General features: G+C 38.8%; 1 protein-coding gene across 1 annotated transcript; it reads left to right on the plus strand.

The window, feature by feature from the left end:
• Positions 1-439: 439 nt before the first annotated feature.
• slc45a2 (solute carrier family 45 member 2) lies at positions 440-23,655 on the plus strand. Its single transcript, XM_085358371.1, has 7 exons — positions 440-1,064; positions 3,613-3,789; positions 14,660-15,021; positions 16,289-16,432; positions 18,364-18,487; positions 18,964-19,169; positions 23,434-23,655. The coding sequence occupies exons 1-7, from the start codon at positions 593-595 to the stop codon at positions 23,653-23,655; spliced, it is 1,707 nt and encodes a 568-aa protein (XP_085214497.1). The 5' UTR covers positions 440-592.
• Positions 23,656-26,422: the final 2,767 nt, after the last annotated feature.

A 26,422-nucleotide genomic window follows, 5' to 3' on the forward strand; every position in this document is an offset into this window, starting at 1 on the left:
GTACACTTTTGGATTAAGATCACACATTACAAATATTTACTTGCACTCCTAAACAGATAAATATTGTTTTAGCTGTTGTTTCAGTTGTACAGCACACTAGTGTGCCGGCTCACGTTTGGATAGAAAAACATGAATTTAGCTTTGTGAATTCAGTCATCTTTACTTGTTTTAAAGTAAACACTACTGGCCAGTCATTAGTGGCCAGTAGTGCCACCCATTGCCAAAACTAACTCAGCCCCATGAGCTGCCCGAGGCCTTTACTAGACAGAATAGGAAAAGCCATTCTGTAATCTCTTTAAAACACTCCCTTCTTTTTCCTCCTCCCTTGTCTTTCTCTCCTCCTCGCCGAGTCTTGCTCAGACCTTCACATGCAAAATAAAGCTGTGTGGCGCTTGAACTCTTTGCTCAGCTATGCAGTAGTGAAGAGGATTAACTCAAGCCAAGCGCCAGTTTTGGCATTTCATCCATCCCTTGGCAGACGGAGAGAGACTACCAAAAGCTACCTCTTTGCCTCTCTTCATCTAAATCTCCTCTTTACTCCCTTCCTGTTCTCTTTTTCTCCTTCTGTCCTTTACCCCCCTCATTTTCAATTATGACTCTGTTATCAGAAGATCAGTCTGTGAGGCCCCAACCCTGCCGGATCTCTGAGCCTGGCAAACACATCAGCACTTCTCTGCACCAGGACTCAACAGACTGCAATGGCAGCAATGTGGACTACGTAGACAGTGTGGAAGACTCTGTCTTTGGAGCTGTGGAGCCTCACAGGCGCTCTCGGGGGCGCCTTATTCTCCACGGCCTGGTCATGTTTGGAAGGGAATTCTGCTATGCCGTGGAGGCAGCTTTTGTCACGCCGGTGCTCCTGAGTGTGGGCCTGCCCCAGAGTCTGTACAGCTTGGTGTGGTTGATCAGCCCCATCCTGGGCTTCCTGCTCCAGCCCATCATCGGTTCAGCCAGCGACTATTGCCGCTCGCCGTGGGGCCGGCGGAGGCCTTACATCCTGGCACTGGGCATCCTCATGCTTGTGGGAATCACCCTGTTCCTTAATGGAGATGCTGTCATCTCAGGTGAGGGATCAGTGAAGAAAACTTGAGGGTGAGGAATTCAGACAGAACAAGAGTGGAGGTAGTGTGCTATCTGTAATCTTGTTATGTCAGAAAATGCTTTGAGGCCACGCTAGCTTTGATTTAAAAGTATTCCAAAGATTTACTATCAGGCTCCACTCCTGTAGCTCCCACTTTGGATTCGGGAAACAGGCACCCTCTCTACTTTGAAGAATAGGCTTAAAGCTTTCCTTTTTGATAAAGCTCGGGCTGAATCAGGTGACCCTAAGCACTCTCTTAGTTACACTGCAATAAGCTTAGGCTGCTGGGAGGGGCTTCCTGTGATGCACTTAGCATTTTTTCTTCATTCACCTTGTTTCACTCTCTGTGTTTATACACCACTCTGCATCTAATCATTAGCCATTATTAATCTATGGCTCTCTTCCACAATAAATGAATGTCTCTTTCCCCTCACGCCCAACCAGTCAGGGCAGATGGTTGCCCCTCACTGAGCCTGGTGTGAGCCTCCTGTTAAAAGGGAGTTTTTCTTTCCCGTTGTCACCAAATGCTCCTGTGATCATTGGGTTTCTTTCGAATATTGTAGATTCTTTACGTTACATACCTTATATAAAACGCATTGAGGTGATTGTTGTAGGAATTGGTTTGATATAAATACATATGAACTGAACTGATTTAGGTTTTGCTGTCTTCTTTTACCTTCAGGACAAGGTTAAGGGCAAGTTTCAACCTCTTTGTAAGACTTTTAAAGACTCTGAATCCAAATTTCTACTTGTGCACAGATTTTGGGGGATAAAATGATACATTCATCATGAAAGGAAAAAGTAGGGCCCAGAGATGCTCCATTTGAATCCATTAGACCAGCGGTCCCCAACCCCCGGGGGTTGGGGTATAAGCCTGGTATAAGTTTTATTTTGTTGTATTTATCCGCGACACCTTAAAGGCCGGTCCATGAAAATATTGTCGGGCATAAACCGGTCCGTGGCGCAAAAAAGGTTGGAGACCGCTGCATTAGACTCCAAACAGCATCACAAGAGCGTCTGCACACGAAAGAATCTGTTACCATTAAAAGCAATATTAGGTTGGGTAAAAAGCCTTCTCTTAAAAAACAGAAACACTAACTGATTCACTGCTGGCAGTGACAGCGTGTGTGTGATTGTTCAGCATCCTGTGGAATCATTCAGAGATTAAATGCACATTTGGCCATAATTGAAGTCACTCTGATTTGAAGCACATCATCCACTTAACCCGAATCATTGTTTTTGATTGAAAAATCATGAAAGCAACACTCTGCAAAAATGTGACAAACTCAGATTCAGAGGTTTGCTTTGTGAGGAATAATGGAAATCGGTGTGTATGGGCAGCTTTATTTGCTGTAAGCTGTACATTTAAAATGCAGCAATCAGCTCAACAGTAACATTCGTTAAGTGTCTTAATTGTGTGTAGTTTGAACCTTTTTCACTCTTGTGCCGTCTTTGCCTGGATATCAGCTGTCAAAACACAATTAAACTAGATGCAGTATTGTCGTGGTTAATTTCCTTTTCAATCAAACTTAGTAGCGCAGATGTTGAGAGTTTTTATACCATGCTGAACATCACATTCACAAGTCACTGCTATGAGTTTGTTGGGTTTTTTACCTCTTCATTTATAATTTTGATGGTGCAAAAATAAATGTAAAAAACCCACTCTGTTCTGATATACACACACAAAGAGAATTGTTTTTCTTCAATATCATCCAAAGTGTTCAAGGTGGTTCAGTTTAGCCTGAAGCTGTTAGAGGATTTTTTGTGCGTGTTTTCAGGCAAAAATTACAAAAATAGACAAATAAACAGCCAAGGAATTAAAGATAAAGGCTCCTGGCTTTCTTATAGCGCTCTTATGAACTATAAAGTATGTCTCCTGACGTAGGCTGGATAAGCTGATTATCTCTCCATGTTCCCCGGGGCCGTAGTAAATGCCAAAGCGGTCGTGTGACATAATGTTTTCTATTGTCGTAGCTGCCCTCTTCTTAAAGATGAAAAACCTAACGCTGGCCTGCATCTCCCAGAGTTGCTCTTTTGGTGTTAAATTGTTTTTTTACTCTCTTTTTTTTGCGACTTCAGACTTTCTTTTTAAAGAAGTGACAAGTTAAAAATCCTTCCTTTACCTATAGTTTTAATGGAATGATAAACCTGTCTTTCAGTATTTACTTGTATCTCTTAATGAAATGGTAAAATTGTCTTTAATAACTTCTAATTACACTTTCTCTTGTGGTGTTATTTGACATCTTTCATATCTCTAAAAGAGCAGCTTAGTGTTCAAGCATTCAGGTTTTAAAATATAATTGCTATGGCGTCAGTTGTAATAGGTTTTCTTTTTTTAATTATTGTATTGTTATTTTAAGTGCCTTCTGACGTGCTAGTCCTCTGAGGTTCTTGTGATGTGTATCAAGCCTAATTAAACTTGTGAATGTGACAGATAAGGCTCCTTAGTGTACTGATGTAGTCAGTGTATTATTATTTTAATCTTTCTCTGTGGTACGTGCTGAGTGCTGATGTGTACTGTTGTTTTCCAGCACTCGTCAGAGATAGGTCTCTGAAGAGCATATGGGCCATCGTGGTGGTGATGTTTGGAGTCGTGCTGTTTGACTTTGCTGCAGACTTCATCGATGGACCCATCAAGGCCTACCTGTTTGATGTATGTTCACATGAAGACAAGGAAAGAGGTTTACACTACCATGCTCTCCTCACAGGTATGTAGCACAAACACTGTTTGGTTCTTGCTTCAATACTCACAGCTTTTGTGTTTTGTTTAGACTTATTAATGCCGGTTACGTTGGTGATTGTTTCCTTTTGATGGATTTGGACTTTAGTTTGGCAATAATTTTATGTTCATTCTGCATCTGAGCAACTCACAGTAACGCTTTATGGAAGTAAGCCTCCAAAACTTCTCCTGCTGTGACTGAGTGGGCGGAGATGCACATATAGAGGGAGTGTGAAAGTTTCAGTGAACTGTGTCTGTTTGTCAGCGTGTTAAACTGTGGGTGGAAGCTATGTCTGTTTTTTTTATTTGTGAGTGCAAACAAGAGTTCACTTGGGAAATGTTCGATAATTTCAGATATATACATATATGCTTTTCTTAGTAAATTTGTCTGTAACAATAAAAGTTAGGTCAGGCTTGGATGAAGCACGAATATAAGAGCACAACTGATAAAACAGCTGGCTGATGATATTAGCCAATATAATGGTATAGATAAATAATTTTCATTCATCAACTAATAAATGAAAATTTAAAAAAGTAAAGAAGAGATGGGTATAAATGTCCTTCAACCATGTTATGAGTTTGGGCCTTTTCCCACTAGCGGGCACTCTTTATGACACAGAAAGAAATTTTTTTAAGGTTAATTAATAGAAAACAAGAATGTTGTACTCATAAATATACATTGATTTGTGTGTAATTTTGTCTTTCAATAAAGTAATGCATACTCTGGAAATAATTCACTAAAAATACATGCGGTTTGCCATCATATTGCGCTGTCATCTTTAATTCCATCACTGTATGCTTCATGTATATTGCTAGAAACCAACCACATAAATAATACATCCATAAGTTCCTTTCAATTTTAAAATCCTCTTTCTTCTTACCTCACGCCTCATCTCAGGGCTGTGACAAACAGAACCATGCATGCACATGCTATTTTTTTTACTGATAATGTCATAATTGCTAGCTGTCAGCAGATTAGATTTACCCTCCCATCTCCGGACAGCTGACAGCGAGCTGGCTAAACAACAATAGCAACAGTTCGTTATAAGCTAACATTATGCCAGCTAATCTTAGGCTCGAGTGTTCTAAAAATCACCCTTTGATTAACAGTGTGATGATATTTCCACATAGTATGAGCTCTAACAAAGTTAGAGCTACTGGCTAACAGCAAAAACTGCAGCGCTTACTGCCTGGCTCTTGTCGTCAGGGCATGAACCACCACAGTGCCTCTTGGTGTTTCTGTCCTTGCTTGACTGTTTGCCTTCTAGTTTTAATTGTGGTGTATTTTGCCCTCTTTGAAGGCTGTTGGTGAGAACCATGCGCACATGACGTATCAGAAGAATACAATGTGATGGATGTTTCAAAATGCAGTTGGTGGCACATATGAATTTCAGTTTGCTCCCTGTTTTTCCTACAGGGTTGGGACACCTGTCAATACTCATATAAAGCCAAACATAAGATGTATAAATATCTACACAAATGTTTGTGTCATGTGCCTGAAGAAAAGAAATATCAGCCAATTTTTTAAATTTTTAAATCACCAAATGTTGGTCTCAAATTTTCTGTATCAGTCAGGATCTACTGCCAAAAGCATTTGTTAATCTGTTTTCACATGCATATGAACTTAAGTGACATCCCATTTTTAAGATCTTGCTTTGTGTACTGGCGTACAGTCATGTTGGAAGAGGAACAAAGCTGGGAGCATGAAATTGTCCAAAATGTGTTGACATGGCGTTAGCAGTTCCTTTCACTGAAACTAAGGGGCAGAGCCCAACACTGAAATCCTTGTTCTTTTACCTAGCCTACCTCTCTGTGGCTCATTTGCTGTTGTTCCAATTCACTTGGGTGGAAAGACTGTGGAATATGTAGCAAGGAAATTTCACGACTGGACTTCATTTTGCTCCTGAGAGCAATCCATTCTTTCACAAATGTTTCTAGAAGCAGTCTGCATGCATAACTGCTTGATCACCTGTGACCACGGTGACTGGAACACCTGCAATTCAATGATTTGGATGGGTGAATGAATACTTTTGGCAATATAATGCATCTGAAAGTAACAAAATAAAAAAACTGTCTCCAGCGCATCTTGCTTTATTGTTTATATTCATTTGATGATATTTCTCATGTTAAGCATAACATCTGTGTTTAGTAGAGAGGATAATGCTCTTTACAGTTTAAATGCTCTGCTCAATTTAAAAATTGCAAACACGCCAATATAAACTGTTCATTACTACTATAAGAAAAGTCTAAGCATTAACAAAGGATGGTGATTGTGTGTATTCATAAGGGATTGCTCAAATACTGTGAAAACTGTAGGGTTTTAGTGTTTTTGAGCTCAATTCTACAGTATAGTTTTACAGTTAAAAAGTCGAACACCAAACCAAAATGCAGGACAGGTGAATGAAAAATTGAGCACAACCCATCATTCAAAAGCCTGTAAAACCACTTTTAGGAGCAATAAATTGAGATGATCATTATCAGTCTCTCACATTATTATGGAGGGTTTTGGGCCCAGTCTTCTTTTTATAGTTGTTTCTGTTTATTGAGGTTTGCAGACCTTCATTCACACACATCTCTATTAAAGGTCCACTACAGCATTTTTAATCAAATTGAGGTCTGGGCTGTTCGGCTATTTTGTTGTAGATTTGCTGTTGTGCTTGAAAACGTTGCAGTGTCTCATGACCAAATTTTGATTAATCTTTCGCTGTTGGACAGATGGCTTGACATTTGACGCTGGAATACTTTGGTATACAAAGGAGTTCACTGTCGACTCAATGACTGAAAGGCCCTGTGGCTACAAAACAAGCCCAAATCATCAGCCTTCCACTACTTCTGCATGTTGCAATGTACACTATGACCAAACATCTTCACTTTGGACTGCTCTGTTTCAAAGGTCTTGTAGTTCACTCAGGTGCAACGCTGTAACCTGTGAGGTGCTCAGCGCAGGTTGTGGGATTTTTGAGTTTTGGGGCATAACCCTCTTGTCCAAGGCCAGAGCATGGAAGTGCAGAGGAGCTTTTGTGTGAGTGCTCTCGTGCCTTTCATAACTTTGCTCACTACATTAGCTTTTACCCAGCACTTCATGTTATGGCCAAATGGTTGAACTGATGAATATATTTTCCCTTTTGCTGAGCAGGTTTGCACTACAAAAAGTTCTCAGGCACATATTGGATGTAGCATGACATCAACCAGCACATCAGTTTCTCCTATCAGTTTTCATTTCCGTCTGATCCTTACTTCTGATTAAATAACACGTTTAGGCACACAAAGCTGCTGCTGTGCTTTTGACAAGACTCTTTGGCAGGAGGGCGAGTTAAACGCTTTTCAGTGTGGTAAATTCATTTGCACCTCAAAGAAAAGGGGTAAAAGATTAATATTATCACTTTATTTACGTTGCTGGAGGTATAAATTCAAATATCCTTTAAAAAGTTAGTATGTATACTAGCCTGCTTGAAGATTAAAGTTAAATATAAAGTTGAATATAGTTTGATGTGCAGACTTTAAGATCCCCCCTGCTTCCCCCAATTTCCATTTCCAACATTTCTGGAAGGCAGTGTAATTCTTTTTAATAATTTGAACTGAATATAATTTGAATATAATTTCCATGTCGATACCCATAATATTTTCACATTGGATGAGTTCACAATGAACAGATAAACCTGCAGCATATTGTAGTGCAGTAAATGTGATATCTTTGTATATTTTTGTTATTTCCGATGCACTAATGAAGCATTATAAACTTAAAGAATATTTCCCAAAGTAACTCACAAAGAAAGACAGACAGGAAGTTTCTTTATGGACATGATGATGATGTTTTCGGTGTGAGCGTAGTGGTGTGCTCAGCTCAAATGTCAGCAGGCACTGGGTGGTGTGAGCATTTGAGTGAGGCAGTAATCCAGCCGTGAGCTAGTCATGTGTTACAGTCATGGGTCTTAGCTGAGAGAGACCGGAGCCAGGCACATGACTGCCATGTCTGGTATGTGAAGTTTTAGTACTGTACTGAATACTTTTACATCTGAAAGTCACGTTTTTAAACCATGTTAATCAGTATAACATGCATATTATTACTGTACAACAGGATTTCGTAAAAAAATAATTCCATCGATAGCAGGGTTGAGCTAAGACTGAGATGGTCATATGAATCCAGTTTATCAGCAACATACTAATAACTGTTTGACGAGTCATTAGTCAAGCTGAAGGCTAAGACCTCTATGTGCATGTTAAGTATTAATCTATAAAGATTTGTTTTCTAATGTTTTCGGACTTTTTCTGTGCCCTGAATCACCAGAACAGCGTGCTCTCTGTGGGTGTAGACCTCCTGATTTCCAAATGAACCTCTGGGTTTTCCTCTCCTACTTAACAAAACATAGACACAGTGGAGCTGTGACTCCCTCCATCGGAGACAGGGGAGGGTTAGGCAAGGACAAATTTGCATGTTAAGATATAATTTAGTGCAAAGATATGAGTTTTAGGGTTGTAATTAATGTCAGGAGATGAACTTTATCTGTGGCCTTTTGTTTGCAGCAGTGCTTTTTAAAGCTTGCTGTTTTGCTCAGATGAGGTTGTTGGTACCACCAGGGGTACTTTGGAGAATTGGAAAAGGTGTGAAACTTGGGTTTTTTTCTTATTTATAACAATGTTAGTCCTGCATTATTCCTAAACGAATTAGGATTATTTTTTAAATGTAGCTTTGATAAACTGCATTTGATATTCAGCATTCTTGTTTTCATTGCTACGGCAATGTGTGAGTAGGAACCCTTGATTCTAATATTTAATGAAGGATTAAATGTTACAACAGTATTCAGAGTATAGTGAAAGAACGCAATTGTATGAGGCCTTTTTGTGCAATGACAAAAGAAAGCAAAGAAATAAAAGAGACCAAGAAAAAGACCTAAGAAAGCATGTGATCATTGCAGAGAATGACAAAGACTTTATAAACCCTGTTTTTTAGATTATACAGCCAATTCTTTGTCATAAATAAGGAGATGTTTTTTGAACTATTGTATGTAAGTGATTGTCATAACAGGTTTGTTGTTTAAAAAAGCTCAATGGCTCAATCCTTTATTGTACTTTTTGTGGTGGCAAGGGGGTATTTGTCCTAATAAAATACTTCACGCTGGGATGCAGTATTTATGATGACAAAAGTTTGATAACCATGGGTTTACATTTTTACAATAAATCTATGCGCTGTTTGCAGCACCATCACGACTGAGAACAATCAGCCTTGAGTCTAACCACTTCAGCCTTTTTTTTTTACTTTTTACTTGAGTGAAACTGTAGGTGCAGACAATAGAAATCTCAACTATTACAGTGGTAGAAAAGACCAGAAAGAAAAGAAAGGAACTCTCTTGAACCAGGAATTGATCCCACATCAATCTTCAAGTCATGCAGACATAAGTGAAGCGTGACTCCTGAAGTGGTTATTACTGTACCTGCCAATGACTAAAATGTAGAAAAATAGCCTCTATTGAGGTGAGCAACTATAGAGGGCTGCAGAGGCAAGAGTTAGTGGACAAAGTTAGTGATTCAACAAAAACAATCAAGTAGTTTTATAACACCAATTCATAAAAAGTTTGGATGCTGTGTAAAAACAAAATGAGACAGTCTGCAAGTCTAATAAAGTTTATTCACAATAGAGCACAAAGAACATTTTAACATTTTACTATAAGATATGAGCTCATTTTGAACACATCTCAAAATGTTCAAAGTAAGAGGTGCTAAAAAGAAAGAGCTGAATGAACATTTTACAATGAATTAGGTTATTTGGAAATATGTCAGTAACACGATTGGGTATTTAAAAAAGTGTCTTAGAGAACATCATCTACAGTTCATAGCATCCTGAAAAGATTTGAAACTCTGGAGAAATCTCTGTGGGCACAGGACAAGGCTGAAAATCAATACTGTCTGCCCGTGAACGTCTGGACCTCAGACTGCACTACACTAAAAACAGGCATGATGCGATCATTGAAATCACTGCAGGGGCTCAGAAACGCACAAAAAAGCCATATATGAACATGATCGAAGCTCATTTCAAACGGGCAAAGTGGAAATTAGAAAATCATGGGATTTTCTAATGTAGGATGGCCCCTACATCTTTCTTTGTCCTCATTCTAAACAAGTTTTCTGTGTGCTAATGTGAATAAAATAAAATTGATGAAATTTGTAAATCACTGAAATCTATTTTTTGATTAACATGTTACACAGTGATTGCCTACATTTTTTTTGAATTGCTGTGTAATTCTGTCTTTTTAATTTTGTTATTTGGTTATTTTGCTTATGGCATGTGGTCAGTTAAACACGTAATCACGTTAAAAAAGAAAACTCAGTCTCTTCCTGCCATTTTAGAATAGGCGCTTTATAAGAATAACTTCATCACATTATAAAAACTATTAGTGGTGTACTTTTATGTGTTGCAAAAGCCACCAAGTTATAGAGAGGCAGTGATTCACTGAGGGTTCACTGAAGGTTCACTGAGCTATCCATAGCTCAGCAAAATTATGACGCTGACATAAAGAGACAGCTGTCTCCATTAAGCAAAATGCTCGATAATGACGCGGTCCATCTCGAGTGTGGAGGCTGTGTCGTTAATCAAAGACTGGTGTGATATGTCTCTCCAGCGTTGTGTGCGGGTGATAATTCGCTTCATAATAGTACGCTGCGACGGTGACAGACAGGCTAAATCCAGATTCCTGATGAGATATATCCATTGCCTGGATGTTGAGCTTAGCTTATGTCATCTAATCTTAACACTGACATTAAAGTACAGACAATCTACATTTGAGCTTAAGCACAAACACTTGTGTTAGAAATACTCTGGTAAAAATGGAAGTATTGATTCAGGTTCTTCATGCAAATAAAAGTGAAACACTAAAAAGTAACTCTTTTTCAACTCCACAAACAGCTTTTGTGCAAACCTCATTGAACCTCCACCTGCCAATTTCATTTAACAAGCAACACTGCAAGAGTGCAAACCTTCACCGTGGCAGTTCACTCTCTGGGCAGTATTTGTATTTAAGAAAACAGTGTTGTATTTTTTATGAATTCATTTTGTTTTCATTGGGGTTTTTTAAACACACTTTCAGACGTTTGTAGTGCAGTGAAAAAAATTGCAAAGTTCAGGCTTTTGTTGTTCGTTTTGTTGAAACCTATTTTGATATACTTGACAAAATTTAGAATATATATATATATATATATATATATATATATATATATATATATATATATATATATATTTTTTTTTTTTTTTTTTTTTTTTATCAATTTTATTGTTATGGATATAGTACATGTGTAGCATTCATTTAGTATTTTTTTAATATGCAATAATAAATGCCAAGTGAAAGTTTTTGCTCACCAGCTTATTTGGTTTTCCAAAAAAACAATACAATAAAATAAATTTAAAATGTATTCAGGAGCATTATACTGTAGTCTGTATAATGTATTTAAACAGTTAAAACCTGTAGTACACACTTGCAAGAATCATAGTTTCTAAGTTGTAAAGCTTTTTTGTCAATTTTTGACCAACAAATCATTAAGTTGACCTTGAAGACCTTTTATTTGTTAGCCTGACCCCACTCTACACCCCTACACAGTTTTACCAGAATTCATTCAAAGCTTTTCAAGCTGTTGTGAAAAGCTATCGTGTTTACAGACAACATGACTCATGCTACCAAAAACATAAACACTTTGGCAGAGTTAATAAAAAAATATTAATTCGTGGGAATATTTTTTCAGCCTTGACTCTAATGAATGTACTCTGCTTAAACATCTGCTATGTAGAACGCAAGCAGAGGAAAACAAGGGAATTAAAAAAAAAAAACTCTATTTGCTGTTACCTACATTATAGATGGGCCACTTTGCCTAAACAGAAAAAGTTAGGAATGGATTCAGAAGTTGTGGGAACACTAAGATCAATTTTCAGTTCAATTCAATTTTATTTATACAGCACCAAATCACAACAACAGTCACCTCAATGCACTTTATATTGTAAGGCAGACCCTACAATAATAAATACAGAGAATAACCCAACAATTATATGACCCCCTATGAGCAAGCACCTTGGCGACAGTGGGAAGGAAAAACTCCATTTTAACAGGAAGAAACCTCCGGCAGAACCAGGCTCAGGGAGGGGCGGCCATCTGCCGCGACCGGTTGGGGTGCGAGAAGAAAGACAGGGTAAAAAACGTGCTAGGAAGAGAGACAGAGATTAATAACAAGTATGATTCAATGCAGAGAGGTCTATTAACACATAGAATAGAAGAAGAAACACTCGATGCATCATGGGAATCCCCCGGCAGCCTACGTCTATTGCAGCATAACTAAGGGAGGATTCAGGGTCGCCTGATCCAGCCCTAACTATATGCTTTAGCAAAAATGAAAGTTTTAAGCTAACGTTAAAAGATCAATGTTAGTGGTACAGCCTGGGACAAAAACAAAACAAAACAAAACACTAGAAGTAAGTCACATTCATTTCTTTTGTGAGTCCCAGTGGAGTTTGTGTGCATGACGTGATCAGTTGAGCAGCGCTGCCTTAGGTCTGATTTAACCCACCGAATTTAACAAGATATAACCACACGATCCACAGTGGGTGATTTCCAGTCCCTAGACAGCATAAACCTTGTATAAAGGTGGGATTCAGTGAGTAAATCTAATAAGCATTATCATCTTAAATTTATATTGATGCCTACTACCCTTGGTATAACCAAACTCTCTGCACCAGTTCAACAGTGCATCACTGTAAACTTCACCACAGCAATGAAAAGTAACCAGTGTATCTTGCACTAAATTGCCCAGTATTTTCATGTTATCTTTGAATAGCGCAAAGATATACTTAAAGTTGTTTTGCAGGATATTTCACAGTATGAAAAACAACAACTAATTTCATCAACACATCAGGTATAAAGCTGATATCAAAAGCTTATGAAATTGAGGACATTTAAGCTTTAAATTCTGAGTCTATCAAATGTCACTGAGCAGCACTTAAAAACAATCTCTCCTCCCCCTCTCCTCTTTCCTCATCGTTGAGTAAACTTCGCTCTCATTCTTTTCTCACCCTGGGAAATACAGCAGTGATCCTTCACACTGTCTGACAAACTGCACAGACTGTTGTGTTTGCTGACATTTGTTGAGCTCTTTAAAAGATGCATTTAAAATGACTTGCCACTTAAAAAAATATTACTCCCTTTGTGCTCGCTCCTCTTCTGCAGCGCTATTTCATCTCGTCATGTGTCATAAGAACCGATGTGGGATACACCAAAAGGATTCCCTTTTATATGTTACTGTTTCTCCATTTACAGTGAAATCAGTTTGATGTCTGGAAGGTGAGTGAGGTCAAATAGCTCCCGTTTGAATAAACCTAAAGTAACAAGTGTTTAAATACTCAAATAAAGCACAGGTATCCAAAAACTCTATGTAAGTACAGTAACAACATATTACTTTTCCCACATCTGAAAATATTCAATTTTTTTCTGTCATGAGTTTTGAAATGTGCTTGTCCAGTGGTGTGTGCCAGTAAAAGTAATAAAATTACTTTTCTATTCATTTATGGAACATACTGTATGTACAGTCACATTTGGTTCTTTTAAAGAGTGTCAACAGATAAATGCGGTTTGCTTGAATAATATCTCAGATAAAATCCACTTTTGAATCGGTTATTTGATCCAACTGATTTAATAATTTAATTTTCTTTTATGGGAAAAAGTACGTTTATTCTCGGCACCAGAAGCTGTTAGCAAAAACTAGCTTTTGTAGCTTGTTTCTTTTGACTATTTTTCAATGCATAATTCCCAGGGTTTCAGGGTTTTTTGGAGGGGAATGTCTTTCATGTGCTGCCTGTTTCAAATCCATCACCTTACACTTTCCTGCAGATGGCCTCTAATCATCTTCCTCTCTTCACTCTTTGATATGATGCAAAATTCATAGTCGTTTCAGAGATCGCAAACACAGCAGCCCCTCAGGCACTGAAGCAACAACAAACCAGAACATTTCTACCATTATAAAGGAAATGTCAAGGCATTGAGTCACATAATTGTATGTTCAATGACATGTTCACCAAATGTTTTCTTTTTCTTTGCACCCTTTCCATAGAGGTCAAATTTAACCAGTCTAGTCCTGATGACATACAGATTTAAGAATTACCTGATGGAAGATTTTGGGATGAATCTTCTTCTGGATGCTCTTGATTTGAATTTGGATAAACTGGTTTAATAATAAGCAGAAGCCCACTTTTTCTGATGTTTTTAGCCTGGATAAAAGATCAGATAGAGATTTTTAGATCTTGGTATGATGACATTACCAGAACAGTAGGCCCTGGATGTCAGAGGTTAAAAAAGATGGGCTCCACTGCCTACATAACAAAAGGCACTAGATAATAATGTGAAATAGGTTTATCAGAGGAGATAAACTAGTTACAGCTAGTTGAGTTAAGCTAGTTGGTTTACACCTTAACTGCTTTGGTTACTGTCAAAGGTGTCATGGAGTCATTTATCCACATTATTACAGCTTTAAGCAACTACAGAAAGCCCGATAGAGACTAAAAACAGAGCTTAGAATCAAGGAGATGTTTGATTTGCATTCTTTAGTTGGTCTTAACACAACACACAATAAATGTCAGTGCAAATAACTGTTTTCTAGCTACTTCGCCATATCAGTTCAAAAGGAGGTTTCCCAACTCTTGATGCTGTCCCCAAGCAGTTGAAAATAGTAGTTATTTCATCAGTCACCGCTCTAGTCACCATGTATATAACTAATAGAGAACAAGTGCATTTGATTCCTCCCCTTTACCTCTCACTGCTCTCAGCCATGCTTCTAGAACAATTCTTGGATCTACGCATTGTTTTAATCTTTCATTCTGTGTGCACCAGGCCTGGGCGGAGCATGTGGTTACCTGGTGGGAGCTATGGACTGGGGTCACTCCGCGTTGGGCCGTCTCTTTGGATCCGAGTACCAGGTCATCTATTTCTTCTCAGCGCTGACCTGGGGCATCTTCCTCACTGTGCACCTCTTCAGTATTCCAGAGCAACCTCTGGGCAAGGCACCATCTCCATCTGATTCACCATCCAGCCCTCTTCGCCTGCTGAGCTCTCATAGCAATAGTTATGGAGCACTTAAGGAGCCTGTCTCTGCTGTAGTCTCTGCATCTGTCACAGATCTCAGGCCCAGATCTTTCTCAGCCCTGGGAGAAGCCAATTCAGTGACCTCAAGTGTCAAACAGCCAAACAAAGAGGTATGTAACATGCATAAAAAGTCTTTCAGAGAGTTTAGTGCATTAAGTGAATTACACAATACAGAGAGCCAATAAAACTAGTCAAACCTTGAAGTTGCCACAGACTATATTGAGATTCAAATGGTTAGTCAGGGTACGCTTGGCAGAGGCAACTATGGAAATAACACACTGAGTCTTATAGGAGTTTGAATACTTTCTCTACAGTAGTAAATGATGTGAGATGCAGTATTCAGGGAGTTTCAAGACTATTGATACACCTGCCAGTTCATCTTACTACTCCTGCTTTGCTGAATGCTTTGCAGAATATCTTAGTACTTGATTTGCCCCCCCCCCCCTTTTTGCTATATTGACACCAGCCATGCAGCTGGCATGAACTCTCCAAGTTTGTATAAATCCTGAAAAACTATGCTATCCCAGCAGGATCTAAGAGGGTTCCACAGAGTATCCCAAAGGCCGCTGAGATGCAGGAATGCCTTTCAAGAACCCCTATAAGTACAGAGTGAGGCTGGGGTCAGCGGAGTGTTCAGGAAAGACCAATAGAACACATCTGCCCGAGTGTCATCTCAACAACTGCTTCAGTGCAGACAATACAACTTCCAACTTTATAAGTTCCTGCATTAAAAGTATATCCAAACTTTCCAAAGATTTTCTAGACTTATATATTTGACTGATGTGATCTCAGTCTTTTACATTTCAGAGGGATTGATGTGATCACCTTCCTCAAAATCACCTTTACAGTTTTCATTTAAGTGTTTGATGAATTATCTCTATGATGTCGACTTTTTGCCTGAATATTCTTCCTCCTTCTTTTGTAGATTCAGCTTTCCATTGATGCTTCACATTTGTTTGTTTTTTGCCTGTTATATTAGAAAGGTTTAAGAAAAAAGATGCTAAAAGAATTGCTCTGTATATATCTGCTACACTAGAAAATTAATAAGGGATGATTGTTCCAAAGAGCGTAGTTGTTTTTTTCTTTTTCAAGTCTTCCTTTTGCTTTAATCATCTCCTATCCTTAATCCTAAAGCCAACTCCTTAGTAGTAGTCCTTTATGCTGAATCCCTTCATTCAATCTAATTACAGCCTTTTATGGGGCATGCATGTTTTTTTTAATTGTAGAGTCTTTTGAAGTGTTGTCACTCATGGGCTAAAAACACCACTAGCCGTGAAATACCAGCAGACTAATGAGCACTCTGAGAGGGTTTTTTTTCCTCCTGTCAGTTTTTTAGCTGCTGGCACTGATGTCTGTGATGTTTTTGTGTATTTGCAGGACCAGAAGAAGATGACGTTCAGGTTGCTGATAAAAGCTATTGTCAATATGCCAAGTCACTACCGCTGCCTGTGTGTCAGCCACCTGCTGGGATGGACAGCGTTCCTCTGCAATATGCTTTTCTTTACCGATTTCATGGGACAGGTATTGATTTGCATGTGTCTCCAGTGAGCTTTTTAGAATTTCAAATAGTAACCAATCAATAATCTTATTTAGAAAGCTGGGCCATTTGCGACCTCATAAAGGTTACAATTCTACTTGATATTTATCATCGCTGCGTCCTTTCTTTCACATGTTGCTGTCAGATTGTGTTTCTCGCCAAGGCCTTTGTCTGGTGGAATAGATGAGAAAAAAGTGTTTATTTTTCTAAAGCCTTGAGTTTAGAATTACAGCCAACTCACCACAACGTTTTTGAATGAGGACTGCTAAAATGCCAGCTGTTGCTAGACAGCTGCAACTATAAACTGTACCAATAAAACTTCAGAGCAGATGTCTTCAGCTGGATATTAGTCCAATTAACCACACTGCAAGTGTTATATTTGCACTAAAAATGCTACAAAAGGCACTAACAAAAATGGATCCAGTTCAATTTCTCAAATTAACTGAGCTGATTTCTAAGGTCTACCAATCTCAAAGCCCTTAATGATGCATTACTTTAATCAATTTACATACCAACAAGCAATTTAAGCAAGTTAAGAAAATCATTTTTTAAAAAGGTCATGAATAGAGCCCAGCCAACATGCAATATTTGATGAATTAAAAATCAAATATTTTGATATATTGCTGTTTTCTTCTTTTAGATACAGGAAACCTAAAAAAGATTCCCCTTACATTAATACTTATTTATTCACGATATTACACACCATTTGTTGTTCGTGGTGTTCTGAACACGTCTTCCCGACAGGAAATTGCAGAGTACCTGTTGGTGGATAAACTCAAGTGGTGTTATAAAGAACTACTGTTATTTTTTGCATATCCAAGTGTCAATTTTTAAACAGATATGCACAATATCTGAACAATAGAGGGTTTTTTTTCCCCAATATAAGGTTATTTTCTCTATTTTATCAATTGTTTTACAATTTGTGTGTGTGTGTGTGTGTGTGTGTGTGTGTGCGTGTGTGTGTGTGTGTGTGTGTTGTGATCTAAATGTGTCAAGTAAAATATAAAGGTGCTGCTTTTATTCCAGTCTGTTACAGCTAGTGGTCTGTCTATAGGTGACCATTGGCTTTTGGAAGACTCCTTCCTTCACACTCATTGGCTAACAACGTAGTCATTAGCAATGATTTTTGTGATTGGCCATCAGATCTAGGAGTCAGGGTTTAATCACCACCTGTTCAATGGCCTTGGTGTGTTCTTGACGGTGATTTTTTTTGAATTTTCATATGAACAGCGATAATTTTTCCAAATAAAAACAGAAAATCCTTGCATGTGGAAACCGTCTCAATAATCCAAGCAAACAAAACAAAAACAAATAACATATAATTATCTAATTTACTCAGTTAGTTTGGTTTGCTTTGTTTGAATATGGCAATTTAGTCTTTGGCAGAAACAATTAACAAAAATCATATCAGACTTATGTGATATCCCTTAAAATGACTTACGTTCAAATGAGGTAAGGTTCAAAGCAATTCAAAGCAACAACATTAGAGAGGAAAAGCAACATACTGCAACATGTATCTGCGTTCAAGCTCCATTAAGCTGCCTGCTTGTGTGGGGGCAGATGGAGGGTGAAGGAAGGTGCGGCGTGTTGTTATTGTTGTGTGCAATCCTCTGTTGACATGCGCCATTATGATGAATGCTTTCAGTGTCACAGTGTGAATGCTGATCAAAGGATGCTCTTCACACCATGACTCTGCCTCGCTTCATTAAGCACAGATGCACCAACTTATCTAAAATTGCAGGCTTATTTCTTATCTGCAATGAGAAATGCATAGTCAGGCTCCCTGTTCTGCAACAGGGCTACAGATGTTTTGTTCATAAGGAAAATAAAAAATAAAAGCCTGATTTTAACAAGAAGTTGGCCAGTATCTGATATACAAATCCTTCCTTTTTAAATGACCCTCCTCTCGTTTCAGATTGTGTATAAGGGGAATCCGTACGCCGATCACAACTCTACCGCCTATGCCACATATGAGAGGGGAGTAGAAGTTGGCTGCTGGGGATTGTGCATTAATGCAGTGTCCTCTGCTCTCTACTCATGTAAGTGGCAGTAATGTGTGAGGGGAAGCTATGTGAGAGAGTGGCAGGTGGAAATGGATAACAAAGGGAAATTACTGCTTTTGCTTTGGGATTGCAGGGAACTCCCTTAGCATGCTTTTGCCAAGGCATCCTGACCTGCGTTATTCTGAACACGTAAGTCCACATGTATGCTTCAAACATCCCCTGTTAAACAGCACATGTGAACCTGAGAGAACTGTTGTGCTACATACAGGGTAAAGCTCAGCCAAATAATGAAGGCTTGGCATGAACTCAGCTTTTTTAGTCTTTTGCTGTTGAGAAGGAGTCTTGGCTTCTAGGAAATGTCCAATTATATGTACAGACGGTTTTGGTACATCTAATGTACGCTAATCTAATGTTCACATAATTATCTACCCTGACTCCACACGCCTCATGCGGGTTTGTTGATCCACCAGTAATTTTAACTTTCCGTGACGTACATGTCTGTGTGTTTTCAGATGTGCAGCGCTTCCTCCTCTCATACATCGGGCTGAAGGGATTATATTTTATGGGCTACCTTGTGTTTGGATTGGGCACCAGCCTGATTGGCCTTTTCCCCAACATCATAGCAACGCTCGTCCTCTGCAGTGTGTTTGGTGTCATGTCGAGCACACTCTACACCATCCCATTCAACCTGATAGCAGAGTATCAACGTGAGGAGGAGGTAATAAACTGGCAGTAGAAACATTCACTAGCTAAGGAATTGTTCAGGTTTCCTCAGTTTAAAAGGATCACATGGTTCTTAAATGAGCACATTTGTATATTGTACACGATACTGCATAACTATAGTATTGATTTTCCGTTTTTTCCACAGTGTAAAACATGTTTTGTTGTCAGTTTGCAGATAAATAATAACCCCATACTCCAAAATAATTATCTTTTTCCTAGTATAACTTTTGGTTTTGGGAATGAATCAAATGTAGCCCTAATGTGTCCTTATGTGAAACTGTAACAGGAACAAATTGATTGACAAGCAATCAATCAAGAAAATAATTTGCAGATTACAGTAAAAACATAAAAAGAAATGATTATTTCTGGTGTTTTTTAAGAAGCATACTGTAAGAATTAAGATGATCGAACATTTCTGAATGATGTGAATGAAAACTTCGATTTAAAAGGGTACATAACGACTGGAACATTTAGCGTAGCTACTTCCTTTAATCATGCTTTCCGATCAAAATTGGAGACTAAGATAAAGCATTGCAGTGATGTGCAAAATCTTAAGCCACACCTCAATCTTTATATTTTCGTCAGAAAATGTGCAAAAATATGTCAATATACATGGGAACACGGTATGTAAGGCAAAAACAGAGTGTGTCTGATTCTAATTCGTTTGAAAGTCAATGTTTCGTACGACCACTTTGGTGCTTCAATAGGGCCTGAGCTCTCTCAGGCGGCTTTCTTGTCATTTCTTAGTCTTCAGGCAAGTTCTCCAGGCGCCTTGAAGGACATTCAAAGCCCTTCTTTGGATGTTGGCTGCCCTTTATTCCATGGTCTGTTGAGATGATCCCACACTGCTTCATTTATGTTGAGGTCTTGGCTTTAGGGGGGTCCTTGGTGGCTGATTTTATTTTGTGTTTTTCTATCCGATTTTTCTACCCTGCACTGGCAATGTCTTTGGGATCATTTTGATGCTGGAAAATGAAGCCTCTGCAAATAAGCAACTTTTCAGATGGTATTCCATGGAGGATTAAAATCTGAGGGTACTTTTCTGTATTAATAATTCCATTCATTTTGATAAGAACCCAGACACCTCATGCAGAAATGCAACCTATCACAGAGCCTCCGCTGTGTTGTTACAGATGGCTGTACCAGTCACTGTTGACCATGCCTCCTGACCTCCTCTTTACATTCTGATTTGAACCAAAATTTTCAAATATGGATCCATCACTGCATAAGACCTGCTGCCACTGATTTTCCAGTTTTTATAATTTGGTATTCCTCTGCCTTTTCTCCTTTTCCCTTCCTGCTAACCTTCGACTGAGAACATTTGCATTGAGGCTGCTAAATCTGTCAGGTATGTCAGGTCTCTGCTGGTTTCTTTTTTTTTTTTTTATTTCTTAAGGACATGACTTTCAGATACTGTACATCTGCTGCAGATTTTTTTTATTTTTCCTTTAGGCCTGCAACTTTTGTCCTCAACTTGGTGTATAGTTTTCTTAAGCACAAACTGCACGCCATGGTGAGATATTCTGAGTCTTTGGATGTTGTGTATCTGTGTTATCTTTGGCATTTTTCATAGATTCAACTAAGGAAATGAGGAAAACAATCCAAAGTTTTTTCATCAGGCTGCTGGTAACAAAGTGTTTAAAGTAACAAGTTAAAAACTGGTTCTTTTTTTGTCTGATATGTGTAGACACGACGCTGGTTCATCTCTTGAGTTAGGTCTCTTTGTATTCTTAAACAAGGTCAGTCAATCTTCTAAAAATGTGGACTGAAAATGAGTGAAAAGGTAGCCAGCATGCACAGACAAACTCTGAAAGATCTTCAGAAAGTCTAAAGAACTATTCCAGGAAAATCTGGCTCCTTGGAAGCAACATATAAAGAAGTGAGGTGTGGCTTAAGACTTGTGCACAGTCCCATATTTTACTCCTTTAAAGTTCAAGTATTTACAAAAGACAGATCAAGAATGAGGCACTTTAAAGCCCCCGAAAAAACTATCCTAACTATTAATCCCATAACACAACTGACTCTACTCCTTCTGGCGGTTTTCTGTAGAAGTATTTAAAGTCCTAATGGAAACCAGAGATATTCACGAGGCTCTCCAAAACCATAAATATATGTCATTATTTATTCATCAATAGAACGAACGACTGAACTGACGTTTTTGTGTTAAATTGTTGTAATGCACCTTTTATACCTGTTAAATGGGGAATTAATTGGTTTAAATATATCAAACAGTAGCAATCATCTGTCAGTCAAGTACACAGGCATTCATATTTTATTGTGAATTTGAAATTGCATCATTCAGTGTTACATCATTGTTAGAGGCTGTTCTGCAGAACAAGATTTTTGGCAAGATTTTGCCACTTATGTAAGTTACATTTATGCATTTAAATACCAAAAAAATAACCGTATTTCCCGGACTACAAAGCGCACCTGAATATTAGCCGCACAAGCTAAAATCAGGGGAAAATCCTGTTTTGTACATACTGTAACGATGGTTAAGTGTTACTGGACAGTGACATGTTGGTTTTCTCTGCACACTGTTGTTGTTCCTTTAAGATTCATGTTTGGTTGGGCTGCAGGAAGTAGTGAGGGTGGTGTACAGGAAGGGGTGGGGGGACCTGGTTGTTCTGTGTGGGTGCCAGGCTGAAGAGAGGTGTAGTTCGAGAGCGCTTCCCCCTGAGTTAACAACCCGCTGGCTTATGTGCCGAATAAACGGACAAACTGAGACCCCAACCGTCTGGTTCTTGTGAACGTTACAATACATTAGCCGCACCTGACTAAAAGCCGCAGGTGTTTCAATGTTGACTTATCATATGTAAGAGAATATGCACAAAGGGAATTGTCAGGAAAGAGATGGCTGTTTGGAGACACATCCCTTTTATTAATATTTTGAAAAACAAGTTATGGGTACATATTTGCACAACTTTTTAAGTATATGTAAAAGTAGCGGTAATTACAAGTACGAAACATGTGCTGTGCTTCATAAATGAGTAACAAATGTAGTACATAACAATAACCTACAGCACACCAGAAAAATAGATTCGGACTACCTTTTAGGCTCAAGAAAAGTCAGTCATTCACCACCATCTTCCTGCGCACTAAAACCACCAAAGTCCTCTTCTCCAGTGTCGGATATGAACAGGCTCAGGGTGGCTTCGTCATCCACTCTCCGCTTCTCTCCTTTGTTGTCACTTTCAAAACCAAAGAAATCCTCGTTGTCAGTGTCAGAGTCGAACACCCTCTGAAGGGCCGTGGCGGTGTCCTCCTCTCCATCATGCAGCAGTCCAGCCCTTCGAAATCCGTTGGTGATCGTGGATGTTTTCACACTTTTCCACGCTGTCAGATTCCACCGAAGTTGAGCATAACTTGCTTTTCGCAAGTTTATTGCCGCTCGTCATCCACGCCTCCCGCTGAACGCGTAGCGCTACTTTGAAGCTTGTTTTTCGCGCTACTTGTAGGGCACTATGTTGCCTGGCGGATGGACATGTGACCAACATACCACTCTTGAACCCCGATACTGTGTGTCTGATCACATGCCCTTCCGCCAGGCAACGTAGTGCCGTACAACAGCGGAACAAACAAAACAAATCGTCTTACGATATCACAAAAATCATGGACAATCCATAGAAAAGCCGCACCTGACTAAAAGCCGCAGGGTTCAAAGCTTGTGCAAAAAGTAGCGGCTTATAGCCCGACAATTACGGAAAATAAAAGATCAGATTTTCATTTTAAAGGTTTGGAATAACACTAAACTTCTTTTCCCTTTTTTTAAGTGTCCACATAAATGTTTTAATACCGCTTATAGTATTGCTGCAACATTCTCAAAAAAGTTTATATAGTTCATCTATAAAACATTGGTTTATAATGGAGCACTGTAACAAAAAATAATTTCCCCCAGGGATCAATAAAGTATTCTGATTCTGATAAACTGCAATGTCATTCATAAGTGGTTTCCTCAAAAATCAATTGTTTATTTTTTTCTGTCACGGTCAATCAATACCTGATTGAACTAAATCAGGTGAGAGTTTGATGGAATTCAACTTGCAACAACTGAAGCGAGGCTGAAAAGAATCTATCTTTTTAAGAAGCTGTTTCTTCATATTCTCAGAGCCGTCTGTTTATCCAGCTGTTTGTTTGTGTTTTTTGCCACAGCCTCTCTGATTAAACTGAAATTGATGTTTCCATATATTGCTCTCTTGTTTTCCCCTCCCCGCCATCCTCCTCTTCTCTAATAAACCTACAACCTCCTGTGCTTCCAGCAACAACTGAAGCTGCACGGAAGCAATAAAAGTCCTCGAGGTTCGGGAATGGACTGTGCCGCCCTCACTTGCATGGTCCAGTTGGCTCAGATCATCGTGGGCGTGGGGCTCGGTGCTCTGGTCAACGCGGCAGGAAGTGTGATCGTGGTGGTCCTCTCGGCTTCGACCATGTCTCTGCTCGGCTGCATCTTCATTGTCCTCTTCATCAGATATGTGGAATGAATGATTCTGCTCAAATACAAATTTTAATGATATTGTTTTAAATAAACAATGATTGCTAATTATATCATCATAACGTCTGCAATTTTTAATCTTACCTCAGTGGCCAATTAACTGCTAATTATGACAATTTTTTTTAGGTTTCTCTGGTCTGATAGATCCTAAAAATGGTCTTTTTTGGCTAAAACAGCAACTGATATCTTCTTCAGCTCTTGTCTCGTGGTGCTGCAGGCCAGATATTTGCCACATTACAATGCACATAAACAATTTCATGTAGCTATTGATACTGTTAGTTCATTAAGCAACAAAGTTTCACAGCAGTAGTCTAAAGTGCTTGCAGGCATCTGGATCTCTTTTAGCTTCTTGGAGACATTTCACCACCCATCTGCAAAGGGTTCATGACATGAAGACACCAAACCAAGAGGGGTTTTCACTGAAATCCACATTGCTGAATGATCTGTGCGCCGGCATGACTGGTTGACAAATGGCCCGGAATAGTGAAGGGACCAATAGTGAAGGAATTGGACAGGAACAGATCAATAAGATCGAAAAAATCAACAGCACAGCAGAAGTATAGACAGTGGTTGCAGTGGATGACTTCATTACTTTTAAAACTCTGCTTCAGCTCTTTGTATGCTATAACTTCACTCATCTCTGCTCTGCCACGTCTGAGCCATAATATCATTCATTTCATTTCATTTCATTCAGTATTACAAAAAAGCCAGAGTAGCCTTGCAGGTCAAATTTTATCAGTCACACCTGTTAATGCAGCTCCCGTCTCCTAGATCGTGGCACTTGTTAGTGTGGGTTGGTTTTACAGGCTTGTACAATTGGTCCCAATGGAAGATATTAAAGGCTAGAACAACCAATTAGAGCTTTTTGGACAAAGGGTAAGACACCTGGATGTCAAGTCAGGCTCGCCCACATCAGCTCCAGAACCCTGTATTATCTACAAGGTAAGATTCATAGATTAAGACTTTTTTTTTTCAGAGAGCCAAAATCAACTTCCTGTATAGGAGTTTTGTGGGTGTACTGATCAACAGTATAAAGCATTGCCAATAAGAGCAGAGGATCCTGCAAACTGATGCACGACATGGTTGTAAATACTATCACTAGGAGTTTTTACGGCAATGACGGATCTTGGAGCCTCTCTCCTGGAAGTTAGCATACGCTAGCAAAGACATGGCAGCAAAAGGTTAAGACATTAGCAAGCAAGGCTTTATATTATCAGCACACATAAATTACAATAATTTGTGCCTGAAAACATGTTAGTTGATCAATCACCAATGACGTACAATAGATCTGGGACTTACAGATGAATTGCAGTTAGCAATACTAAACAATACTACCCAGTAAAACTATCCAATAACATCTATTTAATTTTAATCTACCTACAAATACCTGTAATTCACCATAGTTGATTTTAATTAGAGATCTTGTCTTTATCCCTTTTTTCTAGTGTTCATGTTCAGCTAAGCCGAACAACTGGTGACTTTAGCCCTTTCAGTGTTGTACAATTGAGAAAGAGAGTGTTAACAAGTTTCATGACAAACTATTCATTTATGGACTGCTGTTTTTTTCTTCTATTCGGGTTGCAAGGAGTGTTAAATTTGCAGCTGCATCATTAGAAATCATGTCAAATTTTGACATATTTTCGATTTACTGTCCAAAGCTATGTCCCATTTAGGTAATTGGTAACACAACGACCGAGACTGCCCCGGCTTGGACAGTCTCGGTCGTTGTGTCCTTGGGCAAGACACTTCACCCGTAGCCTACTGGTGGTGGTCAGAGGGCCCGGTGGCGCCAGTGTCCGGCAGCCTCGCCTCTGTCAGTACGCCCCAGGGTGGCTGTGGCTACAATGTGGCTTGCCATCACCAGTGTGTGAATGTGTGTGTGAATGGGTGGATGACTGGATATGTAAAGCGCTTTGGGGTCCTTAGGGACTAGTAAAGCGCTATATAAATACAGGCCATTTACCATTTAAAATATTTCTCAAAGGCTCTCAGGTTAATTTTTTGAATCTAACAGACAATTTTTTTGACTCAAGGATGAACTGATTACAGTTAGTTAGTTATCAAGGTGACTCCCACACAGAACACAGTGAAAATTTTTAACAACAAATATGGACATTAGGACAAAATATCACACCACTGTCTAAAATGATCAAATAAAGAAGTAACAGCATTTTGAATCAAACCAACTCGTGTTTATGTTATTGTTTTTATTATTTATTTAGTGCACACCCAAGAAGGGTAGAGACAAATGCTCTGTTATATTGTGGTTCACCAATTACATGATAAATAAAACAGAAAATCTAAACTCAAGAGAATGTAATTTGACCCGCGTATGTTTGCCCATTTACAGAAAACATATTTCTAAAGGTGCTGCTGAGATTAAATTTTCACCTGATGTCGGTAACAACTCGATCCAAGCATGCAAAGAAATCAAACTATAAATGTCACTAAAATTGAACTCGTTAGATGCCATAATACACCACGTTTGGAGGTCAAGAGGCACTGCAAATTACCCCCAAAACACCATACCAACAGTCAGGGGCGATTTTAGCCCATTTTTGGGGTGCTTCAGCACCCCAAAAATGAATGAAAGCACCCCAAAGATTTCTTACTTTTTTTGACAATATTTGCTGTTTGTGAAACACACTACTAAAAATATAAAAAGCATACAGTACTTAATTGAGATGGAACACTTTAACAACAAAAGTATAGATAACCCAGTGTATAGATAACAGTGTTTCAATATTTATATCTTT

Source organism: Diplotaxodon limnothrissa, linkage group LG7 (genome assembly GCF_057381915.1).
Source record: "Diplotaxodon limnothrissa isolate DT_005_m linkage group LG7, D_limnothrissa_male_GT1.1, whole genome shotgun sequence".
Classification (NCBI taxonomy): domain Eukaryota; kingdom Metazoa; phylum Chordata; class Actinopteri; order Cichliformes; family Cichlidae; genus Diplotaxodon; species Diplotaxodon limnothrissa.

Coding starts and splice junctions, on each gene's coding strand:
- slc45a2 (XM_085358371.1), top strand. CDS start 593: ATGACTCTGTTATCAGAAGATCAGTCTGTGAGGCCCCAACCCTGCCGG. Junction 1,065..3,612: donor TGGAGATGCTGTCATCTCAG/GTGAGGGATCAG, acceptor GTTGTTTTCCAG/CACTCGTCAGAGATAGGTCT. Junction 19,170..23,433: donor AGTATCAACGTGAGGAGGAG/GTAATAAACTGG, acceptor CTGTGCTTCCAG/CAACAACTGAAGCTGCACGG.